Source organism: Sceloporus occidentalis, unplaced genomic scaffold (genome assembly GCF_023333645.1).
Source record: "Sceloporus occidentalis isolate IW3139 unplaced genomic scaffold, rSceOcc1.0.p SCAF_5, whole genome shotgun sequence".
NCBI classification, from domain to species: domain Eukaryota; kingdom Metazoa; phylum Chordata; class Lepidosauria; order Squamata; family Phrynosomatidae; genus Sceloporus; species Sceloporus occidentalis.
Window position 1 is genome coordinate 118,583,771 of NW_028316985.1, and position 23,490 is coordinate 118,607,260.

The 23,490-nt window shown below is 38.9% G+C and overlaps 1 protein-coding gene across 1 annotated transcript in view; it reads left to right on the plus strand.

Annotated features, from left to right (window-relative positions):
• The window catches only part of LOC149312732 (platelet-derived growth factor receptor alpha-like), a 66,906-nt gene that overhangs the window by 14,183 nt on the left and 29,233 nt on the right, over nucleotides 1-23,490 (plus strand). The window contains exons 2-10 of the mRNA XM_089525243.1: nucleotides 3,636-3,696; nucleotides 7,075-7,389; nucleotides 11,358-11,624; nucleotides 12,574-12,704; nucleotides 14,076-14,247; nucleotides 14,343-14,532; nucleotides 16,419-16,534; nucleotides 21,465-21,588; nucleotides 22,168-22,361. Coding sequence (XP_089381369.1) covers nucleotides 3,636-3,696; nucleotides 7,075-7,389; nucleotides 11,358-11,624; nucleotides 12,574-12,704; nucleotides 14,076-14,247; nucleotides 14,343-14,532; nucleotides 16,419-16,534; nucleotides 21,465-21,588; nucleotides 22,168-22,361 — 1,570 coding nt within the window. The remainder of the gene's footprint in view (nucleotides 1-3,635; nucleotides 3,697-7,074; nucleotides 7,390-11,357; nucleotides 11,625-12,573; nucleotides 12,705-14,075; nucleotides 14,248-14,342; nucleotides 14,533-16,418; nucleotides 16,535-21,464; nucleotides 21,589-22,167; nucleotides 22,362-23,490) is intronic.

Below are 23,490 nucleotides of genomic sequence, written 5' to 3' on the forward strand. Positions count from 1 at the left end.
GGATATCTTTTGCAGGAAGGCTCCTCCTCCTTCTGGCCATGCCGCAATAGGGACATTTTCAAAAAGTCCATTTGCATCTCAACGGGGACCCTTCTTTTGCAATATGTCTCCATTCCAGTGAGGTCACAGGCCTCTTTGTGGGCAGAGAACAATGGATCCCTCAACAAGTCTCCTATGGACAGTTATTGGGGAGCAGCTATGGGTTGTTCTTTAGGAATCCTATGGGAGAGTTAGGACAAAATTACTTATTTGGAATTGCAGCTCTGTGAATCCTGTAGGTTAGTGACTGTGCTGGCTGGGGGTGGGATTCTGGGAAACCTGATGCAGAAAAGTAGCTTCCCCAAGTTCTGATAAGAGACAGATGTTGTATAGCAGCAGTATTATGATATGGCTCATATGGTAAGAGGTTTACTCCACTGAAGTCAGTGTAAAATAGCTCTGAGTAAACAATGTTCAGGGTCATGTGCTACATCTGTACCCATCTCTGGTACTAGGCAAAGACAAACAAAACTATACCTGAAGGTGTCTGGTAAAAAACACTATACACTCTCATTGGTTCTTTACCTGTTACAGGGGGAGAAATTATGGATTTATCACTACAAAGCAATATTTCATGGCATTGTGATGTTTTGTTGCTGAATTGTTTGAGTCAGCTGTTACTTGGGTTGATCTGCAGAGATCCCTGAGTCAAGTCATTTTTTTGGACTACAGCTGAGATGTTCTAGGAGCTGTAGTCCAAAAGGGTAATTTTTCCCAAACTTTGAGAACTTAAAGTAGTCTGCCATTTAAGCTATAGCCCGCATCCAAAGAGCTAGTTTAGTGCACCCAAATGTTTAATAGGATGGTTTGTCATAATGAATGGAGGGCAGAGGACTGCTATTCAAGCTGCAGTGCACACACAGACTGCTCCACAGGACTGAATTTTGTGGCAGTCAATTGCATTCTGGCATGTCTTGCATGAAATTTAACCACAGATTCTGTAAGCCTGTTAAGGAACCCAGAATTTTCATGGTCTTGTGGGAACACAACTCAGAAATGTTCTCTTTTTAGCCTTCTCCAAGTCATTCAGCCAGCCCTCCAAAGAAATATGGCTGGAAAGTACTTTTCAGTGTTTGCCCTTTTGGCTAGGAGCAGGCAGGCAGTTTGTTACAAGAGCAGTTGGATAAGAGCAGGTAGTCTGCTTTTTCCAGCCTTGGGTTTCCAGAAGTTGAGGAATTGTATCAATGTTGGCAATTAGCCATGAAGTCTGGAAATGCTGGGAGTTGAAGTCAACAATAACAGGGACCCTAAGTTTAAAAAAGACTGCTTTAGGTCCAAAGCACACTGCAGAAATAATCCAGTTTGAGACCACTTTAATTGCCCTGGCTCAGTGCTGAGGAATTTTGCAACTGTAGTTTTGTGAGACATTTAGCTTTCTCTGTCAGAGAGCTTTGATGCCACCACAAACTACAATTCTCAAGATTCCCTAGCACTGAGCCAGGGCAGTTAAAGCGGTCTCAAACTGGATGATTTCTGCAATGTGTTCTGGACCTTAGTGTAAATTATGCAGAGCACATAGAGAAAAGGATATTGGCTGTAGTCCTTAAGAAACCATCTATTGATTTATTACAATTCTGTCTGATAACCTTATGAAAGAAAGCAACAAGGATGATAATATGTTACTTGTCCTATTGATAAGGAAATGAAAGATGATATAAACACAAACCCAATATTGTATTCTGCTTGCTTTCTAGCAAGGAAAGAATTTTAGTAATGTTTAAATGAGACAGGCAATTCCAAGCATAAAATATGCACAAAATCTGAAGCACTATAAAAACAAAAATAAATAATAATAATAATAAGAAGTCAGCTCCTTCGCATCCCCAGTGGCAGTCGAGTATTGTGTATCCTGTTACTCTCCCTCCTTCCTTTGGAAATAAGTGGACTGTTGTGTTCACTAGTGGTTACTTTTGTTCACTAGTGGTTACTCTCAGGTGTACGTACACAGGTTTGCAGCTTTCCTTGAGGCCAGCTCCACAGATCTTTCTTCTCTGGGTATTTATCTAGCATTGAAAAGATCTGGGTCAAAGCAAAGGCTGGATTTATTTTGGTCTGTTTTCATAAGAAATTCCTGCAGCTTGAGGTTAATCGTAGTGCTAATGAGGATATTTTGGAGAAGAGTGTGGCTGAGTGTTGGGTGTGGAGTACTCTAATCAAGGTCTTGGTTTCTTTTTCTGCTTCTTCCCACTACTGATGCCTTCTGGAGGCACAGGTAATGATTCCCAACATCTCAAAATCTTGGTTCAAATATTGAATTTAGAAGCCTGAAATTCTGCTGAAAGCTTTGCATTTCTGAAGTGGGAGCGCTGGGCATTGTTTGTAGTTGACCAAGATGTGGAGGGCAAGATCTGCAGCAAGGCTCAAGGACATGCTCTCAACTGGATGTCCCTTCAAACAGAGGATTGTTCTCTGTAAAGTAGGGCACCTAGTCTCTATGTGTATGTGTGTGCATATATAGAGAGATTAGGTGTCCTACTTTACAGACTCCTCTGTTTCAAAGGCTATCTCTTCCAAATCCAGTTTAAATATAAAAAATAATCAAAAGGGATAGCAGGAACCATAAGACCTAGAGAGCAGGCTGAGCAGGCATACAGATCATTTTGTCACAGTCCTTCCAGCTATGGTGAGGTGCATTTTTAATTATAGTACTGTAATCATTTTAAATTTTGCATCTGTGCATATAAATGTCATACACATTTATGTGTATGGTAGCATGTTTCCTCTCTTTGTTCCCTTCCCTGTTCAATACTGAGTATGAATGGGACTGACTTGACCACTGTTAAATGTATTTTTTTGTGGTTGCTTTTCCATGCCCTGTAATAACCAGAAAAATATGTGCTGACCTGATCCAGTCTAAAACTCTGGCCTGAATCCTATTGCTAGTAGGATTACCTGCTCAGAGGTACTACTGTCCCTCAGATTTCAAGCCAAAACGTGACACGCAGATATGACTCCTTGAGATGTCACAGGGTTGTTTCTGGTGATGATACAAGGGGCAGTCCTGCAGATGTCATTCAACATGCTACTTTAAGCATCAACCACAGCTGCAAAGAATATGCCATTCAAATAAAAATCAGTCCAACAAAAAAATTCAGCAAATTAAGAACACACACACACTCTCACATGCTTTTCAAGATAGCACTCTTGCCCTTTGAACTGAGGAGTGGAGAAGAGGGAACCAAGTCCTGAGATCTGGGAAGCTTAATTACCAGAGTAGAGGCATTGAATCCATGTGCTGACTCACCGTTTAACAACCAATTCAATTGTCTGCCTTAGTTGGGATTAACAAATAGGATTCAGGCCATAATCTGTTCTTGCAAAATGGCACCCTGGTAAGTGTAATGTGGATTTGAATACTGAGATGAATAAGCCAGAACTGGAAATGTTAAGAACTTTTTGATAAGTTTTGAATCATGAGTGTCTGCTGTGCACATTTCCATGGTACAAATGTGCATGGCAGATGTACTGAATCCCACTGTGGGAGAAAGGCAGGATATAAATCCTTGAAATAAATAAGTAAATAAATAAATAAATATTGTAATTTTCTAACTAATCATATCTCTCCCCACCCACCCCCACCCCAAATCTGGTTTCAGCTCACCATCATGATGGACCCTTCTCAAAGGACATACCTGATCGTGGGCTGCTTCTTGGCAGGTAAGGCTTCCCTTTGAAAATATTCATCAAGTTTGACCTTCAGCAGACAGCATGTAGATTTATCTTGAGAGTGATTGAGTCAAAATGATACAAGCCAAATTCCTCTTTCTGGAATGATCTGTTTTTAAAGTTGAAAATAATACTTGTTCAAATCAATCTGTTCACTTGACGGTTCTTATTATTTTGCCACAATCTGATTTCAAAGCAAGGATGAGTTCACAAATCTGTTCTGAGTTTTTTCTTTCTCATGCTATGTTATTGCTTTCTTCTCAGAGGAGAGATGATGGAGGCAAATAGTCAAGAATGTTCTATTGAGGAGACCCACAGCTCCCATCATAAGAAAGAAAAAAAGGGGGGAAAGGAACAGATGGGGTAGATCTGAACTGCCTCAGATATCATGAGCTTTGCTAGCTTGGCCAAGTGATAGTGTGCAGAGATTAAAATGTTGAAGATAGGACTTTGGAGGTCCAGGCCCATAGGGCTGAGATCTGATGACCTGGGGCTGCCCACCTTCTCCCTCCCAGGGTTGATAAGGATATGTACAGTGCACACCATCTTGAGCTCTTTGGAGAAAAGATAGAATATAAATGCAAAGAAAGAAAGAAAGAAAGAGGAATAGGGGAGGACAATTGGCTAAGTCTGGTTTGGATCCTAGATTCTAGAACTGGGATAGGCAAAGTGCAATTTGTTAGGTGTGTGTGCCCCTCCAGTGGCCAAAAAACATTTTGCAATTTAAAAACTTTTTTTTTTTTTGCCCCAAAAATGTTTTCTAGGAGAATGGTGGTGGTGGCGGTGGCGCATTTGCACAATGTTTTGGGACCCCTGGATCAATTTAGGCCTGGGAGAATCTTTTTTTGAAATGTGAAATGACTAGGAAGTTATTTCCACTCCTTTCCTGTTGTTTAAAAATAGCCTCTCCTGGGCCTAAAATGGCACAGTGGTGGTCCAAAACATGATGAAAATGTACCCTGTAGAAATAAAAAACTGACTAGTACAATAAAACAGAGTGTGAATAGACATATAGCACATACTTGGCAACAAAAAAAGTGTAAACTGTTCCCCAGAAAATATGCATCTAAGCAAGGGTTAGGTTTGAATTCTTCAAAACTACCTGTCATAAATAGTGCCAAAACCAAATAGTTGAACCTAGATAACCAAACTCCATTCAAAACCTGCTCCAAGACAAAGTTTCGAAAGTTACTATTAAAAAAGAATTCATTATGATGTGACTTTTTAAAATGGTCAGAGCATGGCTTAAGGGGTGAAGAGGAGGAGGCTTCAAGTTTTCCCTGGGAAAAAATAAATAGCCCTTTAAAAAGTAATGAGAAAAACTAAGGCAGAAATATTAGTAGTTACACAGAAAATTCAGTTACCAGCTGATACCAGGGGAGGATGTCATTTCCCCAGTTAACACACCCCATCCCAGTTAGATTTATAACCCTTTATTTTTGAATTCTGATCCTCTAACAAGAGATTCTTGAAAGCCTGCAGCCTGTGATCATATATTTAACCTCCTTTATTGGCTTCACTCACTTGCCTGTGAAATGCTGAACTGTGCCCTGGAAGGAGCCAGTAGTTATTACAAAGACAAGTTTCAGAATTGCTGACCTGGAGTTAATGGAAGAGGTCCGATATAGAAACAACCTAGTTCTTGTGTGTGTTGCAGAAATAATGCAGTTTGACACCAGTTTAACAGCCATGGCTCCGTGCTATGGAATTCTGGGATTTGTAGTGTTGCGAGATATTTAGCCCTCTGATGTCAGAGAGTGCTGGTATCACAACAAACTACAAATCCCAGAATTCCATAGCACGGAGCCATGGCCGTTAAATTGGTGTCAAACTGTATTATTTCTGTAGTGCAGATTAGAGAGCCGTGCTCTGATATATGGTGCAATAAGCTATTTTCAGCACCAGAGGCAATCCCTGTATCTGTGTGCTGTCTGTCCAGTTTTCTTTCTGTTTTTGCAATTCACTCTCTTCCCCAGAAAGACTGTTTCGTGCTCTAATTTACCAGAGCCCAATAAAATGCAAACACCCCAAGGCAAGGAATACATTTTATTGGTGGATGGGTGTGGTGTGGGAATGAGGAAAAATTTAGGCAGGGAGCACAAAAATAAGAGAGAAGGCAGCAGGATAGTGTTATGGAGGTTAAACACTGGTTCAGTGAGGAAGAATAACACAAGGAGAAAAAACAGACCACAAAGAGGGAGAAAAAGGATAGAAACATTTGCTTCATATATTAATACAAGTACTATATTTTAGAGAGCTGGCATGACATAATGGTTTGAACCTTGGACTGTGACTTTGAAGACCAGGGTTTGAATTCTGGCTCAGCCCTGTAAACCCACTGGGTGACCCTGGGCAAGTCACACTCTCTCAGCCTCAAGGATAGACAATGGCAAATCCCCCACTGGATGAAACCTGCGAAGAAAACCCCATGATAGGTTTGCCTTAGGGTTGCCGTTTGTTGGAAACAACTTGAAGGCACACCATAACTATATTTTAATTTCCCACTAGGTGGGAACAGCATCGGCAATGGCAATGAATTGGTCCATCTTAGAACATTGGTGGGGTCAGTACAGTCTACTTGTACCTGACTCAAAACAACCCTTGGTTTGGTGCACACCTGGCTTTCTGTTATAGACAAATTACGTCTGTGGGTTGCATGTCCAGAATCTTTTTCAAGCCCTGCCACAAGCAGTTGTGTGTGCGCACATATGCTCATTGTACCCCATGTATAGTAGTATAATACATGAGGGCCAGCATAGCGTAGAGGTTTGAATGTTGGACTAGGACCCCACTTAGCAATGGAAATCTGCTGGGTGACCTTGGGCAAATCATACTGTGATGGCAAACCTCTGAATAAATCTTGCCAAGAAAAAAACCTATGATAGGGTTGCCATAAATTGAAGTTGCCTTGAAGGTTCAGAAGAAGAACAGCAAATCCCATATTTCTTTTGCTTCTTCAAATCACTTTTCCAAACACATTTTCACCTAGTGGCATCTCATTTGTTAAATAATATTATATGAGTAGTTAAAAAAAACTACCCACCCACCCACACATTTATACAGAGAGGCATCTATATGGCTGAATCATGTAAAATGAGTCACATTAAAACTGTGAGAGTTGTGCTTGAAGAAGCCCTTTAAAACTCTTCTCATGGTCCTCAATTGGGACTTCCCTTCTCTAGTCTTTCCTGTTCTTTCTTACTTGAAGATATGGCCTTAAAAGTATATTTCGAAGGTCATCCACCATAAGGAGAGCTATAGCTTGTGAGCAGAAAAGGCTGGTATTCCACATGTGCTAATAATTTCCTCCCACATTTTCAGGTTAAAAAAAGTTCTTCCAGGTAACATCTTTCACATCTGTTTCCACAGGTCCATGGTTAGCCTCTTGCCAGACTTTGTTTCCTACTATTCTTCCAAACAAAGATGAAATGGTGGTGCAACTGAATTCTCCCTTCACCTTGAAATGTTCCGGAGACAGTGAAGTAAACTGGCAGCATCCGATACCTGAAGACAACAATACTTTAGACATCAGAAATGAAGAAAACAATAGCGGCCTTTTTGTGACGGTGCTGGAAGTGAAAAATGCTTCTGCTTCTCATACGGGATTGTACACTTGCTACTACAATCATTCCCAAGAAGAAGAGGGGGAGGTTGAGGGAAAGGATATCTATGTCTATGTGCCAGGTGAGTTGTTTTAGTATCTCCACAGAAGACTATCAATGAAGGTTTTCGAATGGAGAAACGGTGGAGGAAGTCAGCATGAGTGTGGCTATTTCAGCTGATCAAAAGTGCACAATTTTAAGAACAGTGAGCAGAATACTTCCTCCGCTCATGGGAGGCTTCTGTCAACAGAATGATGGGGAGATGAATTCTTCATATCTGCTCCAGAGAAGTACTGAAAGTTATCCCTTCTTTATTTTGCTGACTGAAACCTTTTCCATTGGCAGAGGGAACAAACTGAATAGTTAATCCTGTGTCAATCCTGTTCTCATTGAGGATCCCCAATGACCGTCTAAGTCTAAGGAATCTCTGGGGTCCTTAGAAGACTACTGTCTTAGATGGTTTTAGAATGGGAGAAGCTGCCCTGTATCATTTCAAAATACTTCCATCAGTTTGTAGTAGGCATTTAAATTTTATATTGGGTTTCTTTCTTTAATTTCATTTTCATTCCAATACTTTGTTTCAAGTCAAAATAATTTTAGTTTTGATTTCATCTTCATTTTACCTTAACTTTACTGGAGGCCCAGGCTATCTTCTGATGCCCATAACTTTAGTGTATTGTAGCCAAAGAGCACAAAATATTCAACCCCTTGACTTAATCCCATACAACAGCATATCTGTTGCGTTTACTAGAGCTTGACCAAAGGGGTGCCATTTTATAGGCAATTGTAAAAGGTGCATATTGTATAAACTTTGTTGTTGTTGTTGTTGTGTGCCTTCCAGTAGTTTCATACTAGTTTCTGAAACTGGCATACACAGTGAATATCCATACAGCATTTTGAGAACCGTGAAACAATACACATTGCATTCTTAAGCATATCATTCATGACTGTAATGATAATCATGGGTTAGTCTCACAGATTGACATGTAAGATTAAGATACCTGAAGCTGCAAAACACAGAGTGCCCATCTTTATAGTAAATACATACTATAGATTATATAAATAATTAGTGAGGAAATTATACCTTTAAATATTGCCCATCCACTGTAGTATTTCTACTTGTCCAAAAGTAAATTACCCCTTTGTTTGGTACCAAGGTTGGAAAAGTTATATTTTAAATTATAAGTCTCAACTCTCCGTGGATTCTGGGAGCTGTTATCCAAAAACTATGTATGAGAGATTCCCCCTGAAACAAGAACAAATTGCTAGATTTCCAGATCTTATATTATTTATTTTAATGCTTTATCGTCTAATGAAAATGCCTTTTCTCAACAAGAACAATTTCTTCCTTAAGGAAACCATAATTTTCTTGGTAAGAATTTCAAAATCAATGGTGGAAACCATTTTCTTTATTAAGAGCAGCAAGTTTGTAAAGTCTGTTGAATCAATTCCAAACCAAAAGGACTGGACTGGGTAGGAAAGAATAACACTACCCACTATCACAAAAGCTACTATATTTGAATGATTACTACAAGGTCTCACTCCAGACCACAAATTCTTTTGTGGACATAGTTCTCACTCTCATATACTTAACTCTACTTAACTCTTGATAAAAGACATTTGGAACAGAAACTTTTTTATTTTGACAAAACAGATTTTAACAGTATAACATAATAAGAACTAGGGCTAGTGCCACACTGCCATTTTAATTGCCATGGCTCTATGCTATGGAATCATGGAATTTGTAGTTTGTTGTAGAACCAGAGCTCTCTGACAGAGAAGCCTAAATATCTGTAAGATATTTAGATGTCTGTAAGAACAAAATAATCAGTTCACTGACCCCAATTCTGAGACAAGAAAAACTAGATCAACTATTTGAATGAGTGCTTTAACACGAGAAAAAAATAATCATTATTTCAGCGTCACCTCTTCACTATTTTACTACTTGCTCACTTTATTCTCCTTCTGGGAAGAAGCAGGCCACTGTAGAGGAAGGTGATGAACAATAAGTTCTATAATGGGAACTTTCATTTAAACTACACAGTTACAGCAGATTGATACTACTTTGGCTGCCATGGCTCCATCCCATGGAATCATGGGATTTATAGTTTAGTGAGGTAATTAGAATGTTTTCCTGGAGAGGGGTAATGCTGCCATTAGAGGAGTAGACAAGAGCTTTCTAGCCTAATTTTAGTACTTCATATCCATGAATTTTGTAGGATTGAACCATAACGGTGGTATTAACCATACACGATATATACAGATTGAATTTCAGAGATGTGTGAAAAGTTTGTTAGAACTGTCTTTCAGTTTTGGGCACAAGGAAAAATTGGACTGCCATCCAGAGTTCTTCCTGGAAGCTGGTTACCTCCATCTTCTTATATCCAGTTTTATTTTATTTTATTTTTGCTCTACCTTAAAACAAAGCAGTAAAATGCTGTCTCTTGTTTTGACTGTAGGAAATCTAGTTCAGAAACTCTTCAGCTTTTGAAGCATTTCTCATGTACTTTCAAGGATGCAGTAAAACCAATTCCCCAGCAGGCATTGGGAAACAGTCATATGGAATAGGTAGAATCAAACTTGCAGACCTATAAGTTGATCTCTCCAGGCAATTCTTACAACTTCAGTAACTCCATACAGTTGTTTGCCCCAGCAAATAGTAAAACCCTTTGTGGCACACATTTTGTATAGGAAGAAAAGTTATACATTTTTGTACTCATAAGGACTAGAAACTTGCTGTTAGGGTGGAGTAGGGCCTTGGGATCCTTTAGAATTAGAATCATATGACATATGCTACATTCTGTAGCTGTAGCGTTGTCTATATTTCTCTGGAATGTCAGAGTATGCACAGATTTCCATATGACGTCTGTAATTTGGGACTGTTCTTTCCTAGCCTGAAGGGTTCTTTCCCCCTCCTGTCCAAATGTTCACAGTGTTGCCCTATTAAAAGACCTAACCCGCTGTTTTCTACTCTAAAAGAAGCTGAACTTCAGAAATTGAGTCCAGCTGTTATACTCTTCTGTGGTACAGATGGAAAGCAGCCATTAATGTTGTGTACTGTATCATTAAAATGGAATCGGTTTACGTCGTTTGTTAAGATGGCTTTTCTACATAATGATTTGTATATTTACTTATTTTGCATGACTGTTTTGAACCTCAACATTTTTTTTAAAAAAGCTAATCTAACTGTGTTCAGGAATGGTTGCTCCATAACTGTGTTGACGGGTTGCAATTTTAAAACTGGACTTCTGTTGGCTTGTGTGTGTAAACTATAGGAGTGTATAAAAGTAAAAAGTAAAGAAAAACTACTATAGTGTGCTCAAACATGCTCCAAGGTGACTGTACAATTCACATGAAGCAGGGTCATTCATCTAAGAGTTTCTTTTCTCTCCAAACCTATTTTTTGCAAGTTTTTTTCCCATTTGTTTTTGTCTTGGATAACACTAACTGCATGCTAAATAATTAGCTGTTTGGTACAAAAAGTGTCAAAAACAAGGTAGGCCCTGCTATTATGCAGAGTGAGGGTCTGGAGGCCTGATTCTGGAGACCTTTTCACACAGCACAATTATGGTGCTACATTCCATATAAACTGCTGTGGAATTTTGGGATTTGCATTTTGGGGACAGATACTTAGACTTCTCAGCCAGAGAGTTCTAGTACTTCATCAAGCTACAAACCCAGGAATCCATAGGATGATGTGGCAGTTAAACTGGAATATAGTGCTATAATTATGTAGTGTGAATGGGCCTTGGGTGTCATGACACAGTGGCAAATTCTTTCTTAAGGCATCATTATTATTGGATATGATCTTATATACTTTTAATACAGTGCAAAAATATGCTAGTATAGATGCACTGGATCCCACAATTGCACAACAGATTGTGCAGCAGGCCAAATGGCCTTCAGTTTACCCATTGCGTAAAGACCAGTTTTCCACCCACCAAGTGAAAAGTGTGAGAGAGGGCTATATGTCTGAAGATGGAGAAGGGGATAAATAACCACTTATTGCTCTGATCCTACTGATGATTCTCAATATCTCATTCTGAACAGATCCAGCTGTCCCTTTTGTTCCTACATCCCCAGAAGATTTGTTCATTGTCATTACTGAGGAAGACGAATCCACCACTATCCCTTGCCGCACAAGCGACCCTAACGCGCAAGTAACTTTAACAAACAGTGAGGGGAAAGTCATGTACGCCTTTTATGACAACAGACAAGGCTTCATTGGAAACTTCTCTGCAGGCTCCTATACATGCAGGACCACTGTGAAGGCAGTGGAGTTCCTGTCTGGTGAATTCTTTGTCTACGTTTACAAAGGTACCTTTAAATATTTTCTCAATAATAAACAATGAGTTTGAATTCCCTATCAGCATCTGAAGGGTATAACTGTGACATTTTAGGATAAGGTGGACATGGCACCACATTTTAGGAAAAGTAATCCTATGAGTGCTTAATCAGTGGTGTCACTAGGAGAGTGTGGTGCAGCTGCTGGCTGAGCGAGAGTGGAGTGTCACATCTCTTTCTTGCTTGCCCAGCACCACACAAGACCTTAAATGGCCTTTTGGAGGCTGCAGCACTGCCTTCCCACAAAGCAGTGGCTGCTGCTGGGGGGCAGTGCCTTTCATTTGGGGTCTGGCATTGTTGCTCCCCTGAGCAATCACACTGGACCCCAAACAACCATCCAGAGGCTGCAGCAATACCCCTAACAGTAGTCTTGTCAGGTGGCAGTGGGCTAGCCAGAGGGCAGGCAAGCAAGGCATCACGAGGGAGAATGACAGGGCAGCCTTCCCCCCTATTTCCTCCCCACTGCACCTCCCCAGGTGACACCAACCATAGGAACACCACTACATTTAATGTGATAGTGTGAATATGTTAAGCCTGAATAGAGTAAATCTCCATATCCCTTCTGGGTCCTGTGATGTGGCCCTATCACTCATCTCTGCTTCATTTGGAGAGTTGCATCATATATTTGGTAAAGTCGCAGCTGTGTTCAGTGTGCTTTGAAGTTCAGGAGTTTAAAAAATACCTGAGGAAGATGTACTTGGCAAATGAATAGAGTAATGCTTTAAAAAGGGGAAATAAGTCTTGGGAAGAATCATGTCAAATATTGAATGCTGGTCTCTGAAAGCACCATTTGGATATGCCTATTTTAGGAACTTAGTGCAGAGGTTACCCTCAACAGATGCTGGCAGGATTTATTTTTTAAAAAATCCCCTTTGTAAACTTTTATTTCTTAAATGTGTTAATTTTCGTTTTCTGTTTGCAGCTACTTCACATCTTCAGGTTGAAGTTGAATCCCTTAAGACTGTGTATAAAACAGGAGAAACTATTGTTGTATCTTGTGTGGTCTTGGAGAATGAAGTTGTGAACTTGCAATGGAATTATCCAGGAAAAGTGGTAAATACCCCCTTTGTTGCTGAATAAATGACCGGAGAATACTGTAGGTGGGGTTTTAATTCTTTTTTTTTAAATAAAAAAGTAAAGAACAAAAACAGATGAAAAGAGACCAATTTTTTGTTGCATTAGGCTGATATCAGGAATCAACACTTCACTAGCAATAAAGTTAGTATGCAGATCTCTGCAAGATGTTATGAGGAGATGGGTAACATATGAGGTTGACAGGAAATTGGTCTGTTGTTATAAATTAATACCAATCCCTTGAACCTGGAAAACATAATAGAACAAAAATGGAGTGTTTATTAAGTTGTCCATATGTTACGTTTATGTTGATGAGTAAGTATGACATCATCATAATCTGAAGACTACAGTAGAGTAATTTAAAGAGCATAGGGACATAAAGACCTTGGCATAGCTCCCTGTTCAGTCATAAATCCCCTCAGTTGACATTGGTCTCTATGGAGTTTATCACACGGGCAGGATTGCATGCAAAAACGGGTTTAAACTGGAAAAAACCTGCAAATCAGATTGATTTTCAGATGACATTTGACTTTAAACAGGAGAGAAAATGGAAAAACCCGCAAAAGTAGGTTGTTTTTCAGATGGCGTTGGGATTAATGAGTATTAACATGACCTTAACACTGAAAGAAAGTTGACAAAACACACTGCTTTTTACTTATGGAAAATCCCGAAAGTAAAAAAGAGCGTGTTTTGTTGACTTTCTGTCAACCCACTTTTGCGGGCTTTTTTTCTATGTTTTAAATCCTGTTTCTGCATGGGATTTGGACATTTTGCCTCGTTGTGATAAACTCCTGAGACTGGATCCATCCCATGGTGAAAGTTGCAATGAGTGAATCCTGTGAGGCAGAAGGCTAAAAAGGGCACTTCTATTACCTCTCTGTTACAAACCATGTAGTTGATGTCCATGCATTCATCACAATGGGTTTGGTTTCAGCCTCAGTCACACTTATGGGCTGATGACTCTCAACAAAATGATCTAAAATATTATTTTTTAAAAAAGCAAAATGTAGTTCAAATAATATTTTTCTCTCATTTACAATTTTAAAATGCAAATGTTAAGACAGCAACGTAGTGAAGTTACTATCTATCCTATCTTCTTACTACTTGTTTTGATAAAGAAAAGTCTTTCCCAGTCTCCAGAGGTTAAGGAGGTGAATCCCTGAGGAGAGAGAATTCCAAACTAAAAATCTTTAGTTTTACCCACTTGGCCTTGAATTAGGGTAGGCTCTGATGGAGGGCTTCTCTAAAGATCTTTGTGTACATGCAGAATGATAATAAATCATAAAGATGCCAAATTATTTTCTCTAGCTAACCTATTTAATTGACATTTTTGTTCCTTCCCATATGCAGAAGAACAAAGGGATCATTTCACTTGAAGACATCAAAGTGCCAACCCAGAAGTTGGTTTACAACTTGACCATTCCAGATGCTTCAGTGAAGGATAGTGGAGATTATGAGTGTGCAGCTCGGCATGTGACCAAAGATTTAAAGAAAGCTAAAAGAGTAGTCATCACAGTTCATGGTACAGTCTCTTTCTAGTTACCACACTGTTTCTAACTGAACATGCCAACAGCTTGTCATGAGGAGATACTCATGAAAATCTTTGTCCTCCCACAGATAAAGGGTTCATTCATCTGGAGCCCCATTTTAATCCCATGGAAGCAGTCAATCTCCATGAAGTTAAAAACTTTGTAGTTGATGTGCATGCATACCCAGAGCCAAGACTCTTTTGGCTAAAGGACAATGTCACTCTGATGGAGAATCTCACCGAGATTGTCACTAGTTCCAAGCAGATCCAGGAGACGAGGTGAATAAAATATGTGCCAAGATTATCTGTTGATGTCTTAGCAAGTCCATTAGTGCTCCAGTTTGCAAACCAAACTATTCCCTTGGAAAGTGTCCTTTGGAGAACCTCCAACCTACTCCACACCACTCCTATTCCTCCCATGTCTGATCAGATTTATATATCCATCATTGCAAGCCTTTAATATCCTTCACAAATATCTAGAACTGAATGGAGTCACAGAGGCTTGTTTATTCTCCTTCTAAATCTATGGGAACATGGTTAGTGAAGGGGTCTACTCTGGTTGAGACTAATAATTGAATTTAGAGCATTGGTACCACTTTTCTGTACTCACCCCAAGGGGGACAATCAGGTTCTTGCTTTCCCCTACTAAATACTGTTCCATTCCTAATTTTCAAAGCTATTGAAAATACCCCTGTTTTCCATGCAGCCTGTTTTACTTCCTCGACTTTCTCTTCTTCTCTGTTTCTTTCATGCATACTCCTCATATTCCCTCACTCCCATAATGAACAAGCATCCAGTTCTGCATCTACCACTTCACAATTTTTTGTATACTCTTGTATACTACTATATCTCACAGGGGATATTGCAGCCTCCTGTGTCTCAGCTTTCTTTCTTTCTTTCTTTCTTTCTTTCTTTCTTTCTTTCTTTCTTTCTTATGGTTAATCATATGCAACTGTTTTCTGTACCTTCAAATTACCACACTAAATTCAACCCAGTGCCCATCTTTTGAAACTTTTCACCAGCTTCAAAAAGGTACTCTTGTGTGCATGAGCCTTGGTTCTATTGCAAGTTTTTGTTTGTTGCTGTTAACCACGCTCAAGTTTATCCAGAAACATAGCAACCCTGTGGATGAGACATCTCCAAGACTCCCTGTCTTCCACTGTTCTGCTTAGATCCTGTAAATTATAAGTACACATAGGACTGCACCTTTACATATTTATTCCAAAATTAAATCTGTTTCTCCTCCTTAGGGCTTATACTCAAGTCAGTAGGTAAAGCTAACTAAGGTAAAATCAGTTTGACTAACTGTAATGGTTCAGTGCTATGGGATTTATCGTTTGTTGTGGCACTAGAGTCCTCTGACAGAGAAGGCCAAAATATCTCACAAAAGTATGGATCCCAGAATTCCAAAGCACTGAGCCATGACAGTTAAAGTGTTGTCAAACAGCATTATTTATGCACTATAGATAAAGCCTTGGTTGTTTCTATATCACACCTTTAAGGGTACAGTCCCTTGCATAAGATTGGCCTATTTGAGAAAGGATGTGGTCTAGTGACGCAGGCACTCCATAATGCAAACCATAATGCAAATTGCCCTTTTATTCCATAGTACATAATTCACATAAAGATAAATTCATTTAAGATGAAAAGTATTGGGATTTAAATATTTAATTCTAACTGGATTTAAATACACTTAATTTGTCTGGAATGCACTGAACTGTGCAATCATGGGGGCATCAATTCTTCTTATTTTGTGGGTGCAAATTGTGCACCCAAGGCCACAGGAGGCATTGCTTAGACCCTTTCAGACTGCTCCAGGGATCAGTCACTGCTGCTGAAGGCTTCTGAGAGTGGCAGACCAGGCCCAACATCACTCAGCCCCACCAAATCTCCAAAACTCTCCAACAAACCAAGAAGTTGCAGTCAGAGCTATGTGGATGAAAAATTGGACCTCTGGTTCTCAATGCATATTTGCCACTACTCTGAATAAGATACACTTCCTTATCAATGTATTAAGAAAAAGAGTTTGTTCAAAATTGTACCATTTCCTTATATATTCTTTTACTCACCTATTGGATTCCGATGTATCTATCTATCCTAGTTGCTTAGAAACTAGTAGCTGTACTGCTTTGCAAAAATGACTGCCTTCTATCTATTCCCTATAGGTACCAGAGTGTATTGAAATTAATTCGTGCCAAGGAAGAAGACAGTGGGTACTATACTCTAGTAGCACAGAATGAAGATGAACTTCAAAGATATACTTTCTCTCTGCTCATACAAGGTAAACTTGTACAATGGATACAGTTTGTATGAAATTATAATGGTGAAATAGAAATGGAAGAGAGTATGGAGATGAGTATCAGTTTAATGTCTTGGGACTCATGGGCCAACAAGTGAATTTGAATTACCATGGAACTCTTAGCAGAAAGTCTAAAATGTTAAGATTTAGAATAATGAGAATAGGGTTCAAAACCCTGCTTAGTTGCTTTGAACTTATCATCATCTTAACAACCACTTACCTTAAAAGTTTGGTTTAAAATGAAATTTGAAAATGGCCATGTATACATTCCAGGTAATGCTTGCAGAATTTGAAACCAGTCCTCCCGGTTTAGTTACAGCAGGGAATTTCAGTGGGATTTAACACTCACTGAGCTTTTCAAATTACACAATTACAATGTTATGATTCCACTATAATTATCATGGCATGCTATGGAATCCTGGGATTGGCAGTTCAGGAAGAGATACTTAGAATTTCAGCCTTCTGTCCAGGAGGAATTCCAAAATGTCTCCCATTTTGAGTATGAGTAAAAGGCTTGAATTTATATTTATATTAGTGTTATTAGCTTTTATTTTGTAATGTCCTACATTTGCAATGCCTTGGCCTCCTTTGTGGCTATGACATCTGGTCACCTTTCCTAGGGGATGTAATTGCCACTCCTCATCTGAAAAGGTACAACCCAAGGACAGTTTTACCATCCCCTCTACTATTTGCATGCTAGAGCAAGTTCAAGTGATTTGCAGTCTAACTGGCTCATTTATTCCATGGCTTTTAGCCCTATTACTAAATCCTTAGTACAAATAACAATATGTACATTAAGCTTGACCCCTAGAAAGTAAAATTACCTGTTGTAGCATATTCAGCATTTGTATTCTCTCAAGAAACACCATATGGTATGAATAATACTTCTGAAAATCAGAATCAATAACATGGCAGATTACCTAGGAACAAATCTGCTTGCTTGCTTGTGTCCATGGAAGATACTTTGGGGATCATTTTAGTCCCAGATGTTGACACACTTAAACATCTGTTTCGCTTGGCTGACAGTCAGCAATAGTCCCTTCCACATGGATTTAATTTGAAGAAAGGAAGGGGTACATTAAAGGGATAAGGAATCACTATGCAAAATGAACATTTAGTGGAAAATTTATCTTAGTGACCATTGTTCTGTGATATTTTTATAGTAGAATTTGGAAAGTGTTCATATAGATGATGACTCCTTTCTTGCCCACCAATACTGTTGCTTGCTTATACTGCTACATTTACTGTACTTACATATTGTTTTTCCTCTGTTGCTCACCTATGGTTTCCAAAGCAGACTTGTGTCTAGACCTTCTTATATACTGGACCATGGGATGAAAACTGTGGCCTGGATGAGGCAGATCATAGAATAGAAATTGTTTCCACACAGTGGACCCAGTCAATGATTCTCTTAAGAGTTGTAGGGAGCCTGGTTCTTAAGTTGCACTGGGCCATTGGTAGAAAGATAGATGAATCATGACAGTTTACTTTTTTCTGACATTCACTTGTGTGGGTTTGGGAAAATCTTAAGTTCTTTCTGTTGAACTCTGAAAGTTTTGGCAAACTTTTATAACAAAGTCCTGGACAAAATTCTTGCCCTGAATTTTCCATTGGTCAAATGGAAGAGGTCCATTTCTTTCCAGCACACAGAGAACTGTTTTGTGTATGATTGCCATGTTACTCTAAAAACTGGAGAGTCTCTCAGCAAAAAAGAGTTGACAACCTGAAATCATAGTTTGAATATGCAGAGGTTCAAAGGCAGACTTTTAAGAGCTGGGTACTCAAAGCTCTCTTCAGTTTTGCTTTCTCTCACAGTCATTTTTTTTTAAAAAAATTCTCTCCTGATAAAATTTAATTAGAAATTTGAAGATATTTTTGTAAGCTTCTATCACAAATCAAGCCAAGTTAAATTCTTATCCATCTCTGTTTCTGGGTAGTACTACAGAAGAAGCGGTTACTTTTTTTGCACTACATCTTGAAGAATCCCCCAGTCAGCATGACCACTGGCCATGTTTGCTGGGCAATTTGGGGAGCTGTAACATTTCCAAGCTCTGATTCACATAGTGCCATGCTAGCAGTCAGCCCCTGTTGATGAACTTCATCAGACTAGACTAGATCCTCTGCTTCTTCCCATCTCCCACCCCTTCCAGGATTGGCAAACCCTTCTGCTGGCTGCCACTAAAGAAACTACTTAGTTTTCTCAGCCCTAGTGGGGTTCAAGGACAGAAGAAGTTGCCTAATACTGTCTGACACTGGTGCTGGTAGCAGTGGCATCCGCACTCCTGCTGTCACCCGGTTTTCTCATGAGGAGGCCTCTGCCACAAGTCAGGGCCCCCAAACAGGTATCACCCCTATTCTGGGGTGTCACGATGTGTGGGGCACCCCCCTCCCCATTAACCTAATGATGCCACAGGCTGGTAGCAGCCTACCAACAGTGCATTTTTATAACAACTGGGGATGCTAAGAACTGAAGCTAGGGCTGCACTAGGTGAGTAATAGTTTGGATTAACAGCACATTTGATCAAGTAAAAAGTGTCCAGGATTAACCCAGCAGCAGTTTAAAAAAATTTAGTACCACTTGAGATAGCAATAATAATAACAGCAGAATCTTCAGAGAGGCATTCTCTTTTTTCACTGACATTTCTGCTTCTATCATGATAACTCTTGTGCCTTATCTAAAACCAGAGTGTGCCATTTGTTTCTGAAATCCTGTTTTTACTGATTTATTCATATGTTGATTTGTAAGGCGATGAAATTTATGAAATTAACGAATAGGTTGCTGCCACACAGCAGGATAAAAGCAGTTTGACATTGCTTTAATTGTCATGGCTCCATCCTATGGAATCCTAGGATTTGTAATTTGTTACGGCTCTCTGATAGAAAGTTAAATATATCATAAAACAACAAGGATAGAGCCATGGCAGTTAAAGTAGTGCCAAACTGCATTAATTCTGCAATGTAGATGCAGCCTTAGATTTTACCAGTGAGTTTTACCATCTCAGTTCAAAACTGAGACCTTCTATAAGCAAGTCCTGAACACTGATTAATTATAGAGGTTGTCTATTTGTCATTGTTTTGTGCTCTTGTTGTAACCCGCTTTGATCTCTTTTGGAAAAGCAGGCTATAAATAAACAGTATTATTATTATTATTATTATTATTATTATTATTATTTTGTGACTTTCAAATTATGACAATTAACAGTTGTGTCAAATCTAGATGAATAGTGCATGTTTACTCAAAAATCTACTCCACTAAGGTCAGTGGGATCTATTCTGACATGTATTTGCAGGATGGTAGCCCACATAAGTCAGCTAAGGCAATTTCTAAGTAGTGGCATTGTGAAATACTAGCATACTTAGCTTTTTTATAGTGTTTTGGGATATTTTACTTAATATGACAGGGAATGGCAAATACTTCTATTGCTTAGATATAAGTAAAAAAAATCATAAAAATCAGGAATATCTATTGTTTATTAAAATATGAGCTTCCACAAAAAAAGGCACCTCTATTGAGGTTTTGATAATTTCTCAATTTCTTTACATGTATTTCACTTAAGAAAAGAGATTACTGAATGTGTTGGCAGCCTTAATCCAAAGATGAGCTATGTTTTGTTTTTGTTATGGTTTTCATTTGAAATGGTCGACTCTGAGAGTTCATTCAATTCTGTCCTTCCCTAGAGTAAAACCAGCTGTACAGCTGTCTTGCTGTGCTCTCTCCTCTCTCCTATATCTCATTTCTAAGCCTGTCATTACCTAATTATTCCCATATGTTGTTCACCTGAAGCCAGGACCCTGCTGACTCTCTACTGGGAATGGAAAGAATATTCAAAAACATTTGAAAAGAATTGTTTCTCAAGTGTTGGGAAACCCTGCAGTTTGGGACTAATTTGGTGCAAAATTCACACTTGTTTCTGAAAGTAACAGCACTGTCTTTGCAGAAAGTCATATTTTTGCACAATTTTTTTTGTGCAGAAAATGCTGTTTTCTGTGCAAAAAATGTGCACATTTTGCACAGACTAGGTATCAGACTTTGAGTAGTCTTTGAAAACCATGCAGTTTTCCAAAGACTTTGTTGCAGTGGGAAGAAATTTGCTAAAATTACTTGTTTCTTCCTTCAAGAACAAAATTAGTGAAAAATTACATCCCTACTGACTCTATAGGTCAGGATATAACTACAGCAGTCACTGAACTGCTCCAAAGCAGCAGTTTGATCCTACTTGTTTACTCATTTCATTCAACAGGATGTTCCCCCAAGAAAGATTGTAAAGGATTATAGTCCAGTTTTGCAATTCTCTGCAAAGATTGCAGAGCTTCAAATATGTATTTGTTTGGACTCCATCTTCCAAAAAACCACATGGCAAAACAAAACAAAACAAAACTAGGTACAAGTCATGCTGATGGTCCTCATTCCCAGGCAAGTGTTCATAGGACAGTAGCTAGCTGTCCAATCCTATGTGTGTTTAGTGAAAAATGAGTGCCACCAAATTAAATGAAATATTTTCTAGGAAAACAGATATACTATTGCAGTCTAAGAAATATACATAATACAGCTGAGCAGTACTACTGAAAGTGGTGGTCTTGGACCAGTACCATCCAGGAGCCATCACCTGCCACTCTTTGATGAGTTTCTAGATAAGAAAGAAACAGTTGTAATCTATGGACACAGGTATGGTATTGGCCCCTGGGACATTGCAGGGTGGGGGGAGCTGCTGGTTCTGATAGCCTGAGAAACTCTGTAATAGAAGATCAAATGTTAGAGGAAACAAACAAGGAGCCCTTGATGCTGTGAATCTGGATGTCTTGAAGGAATGAATCTGCCAGGCAAATACAAGGATTTTAGGAAATGCTTGATTTCTTCATATTAGGTATGCAGTGAGCCTGATAGGATCTTCCCAATTTCTTCTTTTTTTAGTACCAGCTTTAATTCGAGACTTAGTAGATAACCATTATGGCTCTGCTGGGCAGACAGTGAAGTGCTTGGCAGAAGGGACACCTCTTCCTGATGTTGAATGGCTGGTTTGCAAAGACATTAAAAGGTAAGTACAGATGATTCTGACTCTCTTTGAATAGTATTGATTTGACAATGTGATTTTAAGTTTATATACCAGTAAGCTTATAAAGGATATATTCCTATACATCTCAGAATTAAAAACAAACCCACTCAAAGATGGGAATAAAATGTTGTAGCTGGTGTCAAGAATTGTCAGAAAATAACCCAAAACAATAGAAACATTCTTAAAATACCTTTAAACTGTTACAATAAATGCTGCATCCTCCCAACATACTTGCACCATCAGGAGGAGTACAGTATTTTGTAAATAAATTAGCAAACTTAAAATCAGGTGCAGTTGAGGCAAGAACAGTATTTTGAATGAAATGATAAAAGTCATGAGCTATATCCGCCTACTATAACAGAAATACTGCTCTAACCACTAAATCGTTGAAGTTTCCAAGATGATAGCTATAGTAAGAATGAGAAGGTTAGAAGTCTTCAAGGATGGCAATGCGATATTTTAGGAAATATATCCTTTTCCATATATTGTTTCCTTCTATAACCAGTTCTCAATGAAAGACAAATATCTGATCACCCAAATTACATCTGCACATATCTTTAGGTGCAGCAATGATACTTCATGGACTCTCCTGACTAACAATATTTCTGATATTACTATGGAGACACATCTGGATGAGAGAAACATGATAGAGAGCCAGGTGACTTTTCAGAAGGTGGAAGAAACTTTGGCTGTTCGATGCATGGCAAGGAATGACCTTGGAACTGTGGCACGGGAACTGAAGCTTGTAGCTCCCAGTGAGTTAACTTTGTGTAGTCTAAACTCAGCTGCTGTTGTCTCAATCTCCTTAAACAAATGTATGATGCCCACAATATGTATTTAGAACAGGGGTGGGCAACTGCGAAGTGGGAGGAGACCCATGTTTTGCCTTCTGGTAAGCCAGAGATGAAGTCATGTTACTTTTAGCTATGGGGCCTAAATTCCTAAAGGCATCAGATCCTGTCTGATCTTGGAAGCCAAGCATCATCAGCCCTGGTTAGTGCTTGGATGGAAGACCACCAATGAATACCAGGTGCTATAGGCTAAATTTCAGAGGAAGGGACTGGCAAAACACCTCTGAGAATTCCTTGCCTAAGAAAACCCTATGAAATTCATGCAATCTTCTTGGGTTGACAGGTGACTTGAAAGTACATACACACACATACTTCTAGCTGCCATTTGGAGATTTTTGGACAGTCTTTTAAAAATCCCTAAAGTTATGGAGGCCCCAGGGGGCAGGGGAGGAAAAGCATTGCATTTGTGGCCACTTTGAGTTGATTTGGCCAGCTTTGGTGATGTTAGCAAAATTGCCCAAAATTACCAGGATTTTTTTAAATTAAAGGGTTGGAGAGCTTTGGTTTTGTCTTCTTGGGGTCCTTCCAGAACTTCAAAAGTGAGACTTGGGGCTGCATACTTGTCCATCCCAATTGAGAAGGCATACACAAGATTTCCAAGAGTCCAATGAAAAGTTATTGTTTGCACAGAACCGAAATCATCAAATATATTGATACATATTCATCACATTGTATATATAAATATACTTTGATCTATTGTATACACAGGCTGAGTATCCCTTGTCTGAAATCTGAAATACCCCAAAATCCAAAATTGTCCACATGTGTGACTGAAACAGCAACACCTTTGCTTTCTGATAGTTGGGTATACAGTATGCAAAACTTTGTTTCATGCACAAACGTATTTAAAATATTATGTATTTTTATATTATGTGTAAAATTTCCTTCAGGCTATGTGTATAAGAAGTATACAAAACATAAATGAATTTCATGTTTAGATTTGGGTCCTATCTCTATCTCATTATGTATATACAAATATTCCAAAATAAAAATAATAATAATCTAAAATCCATTTTGGGTCCCAAGCAATTTC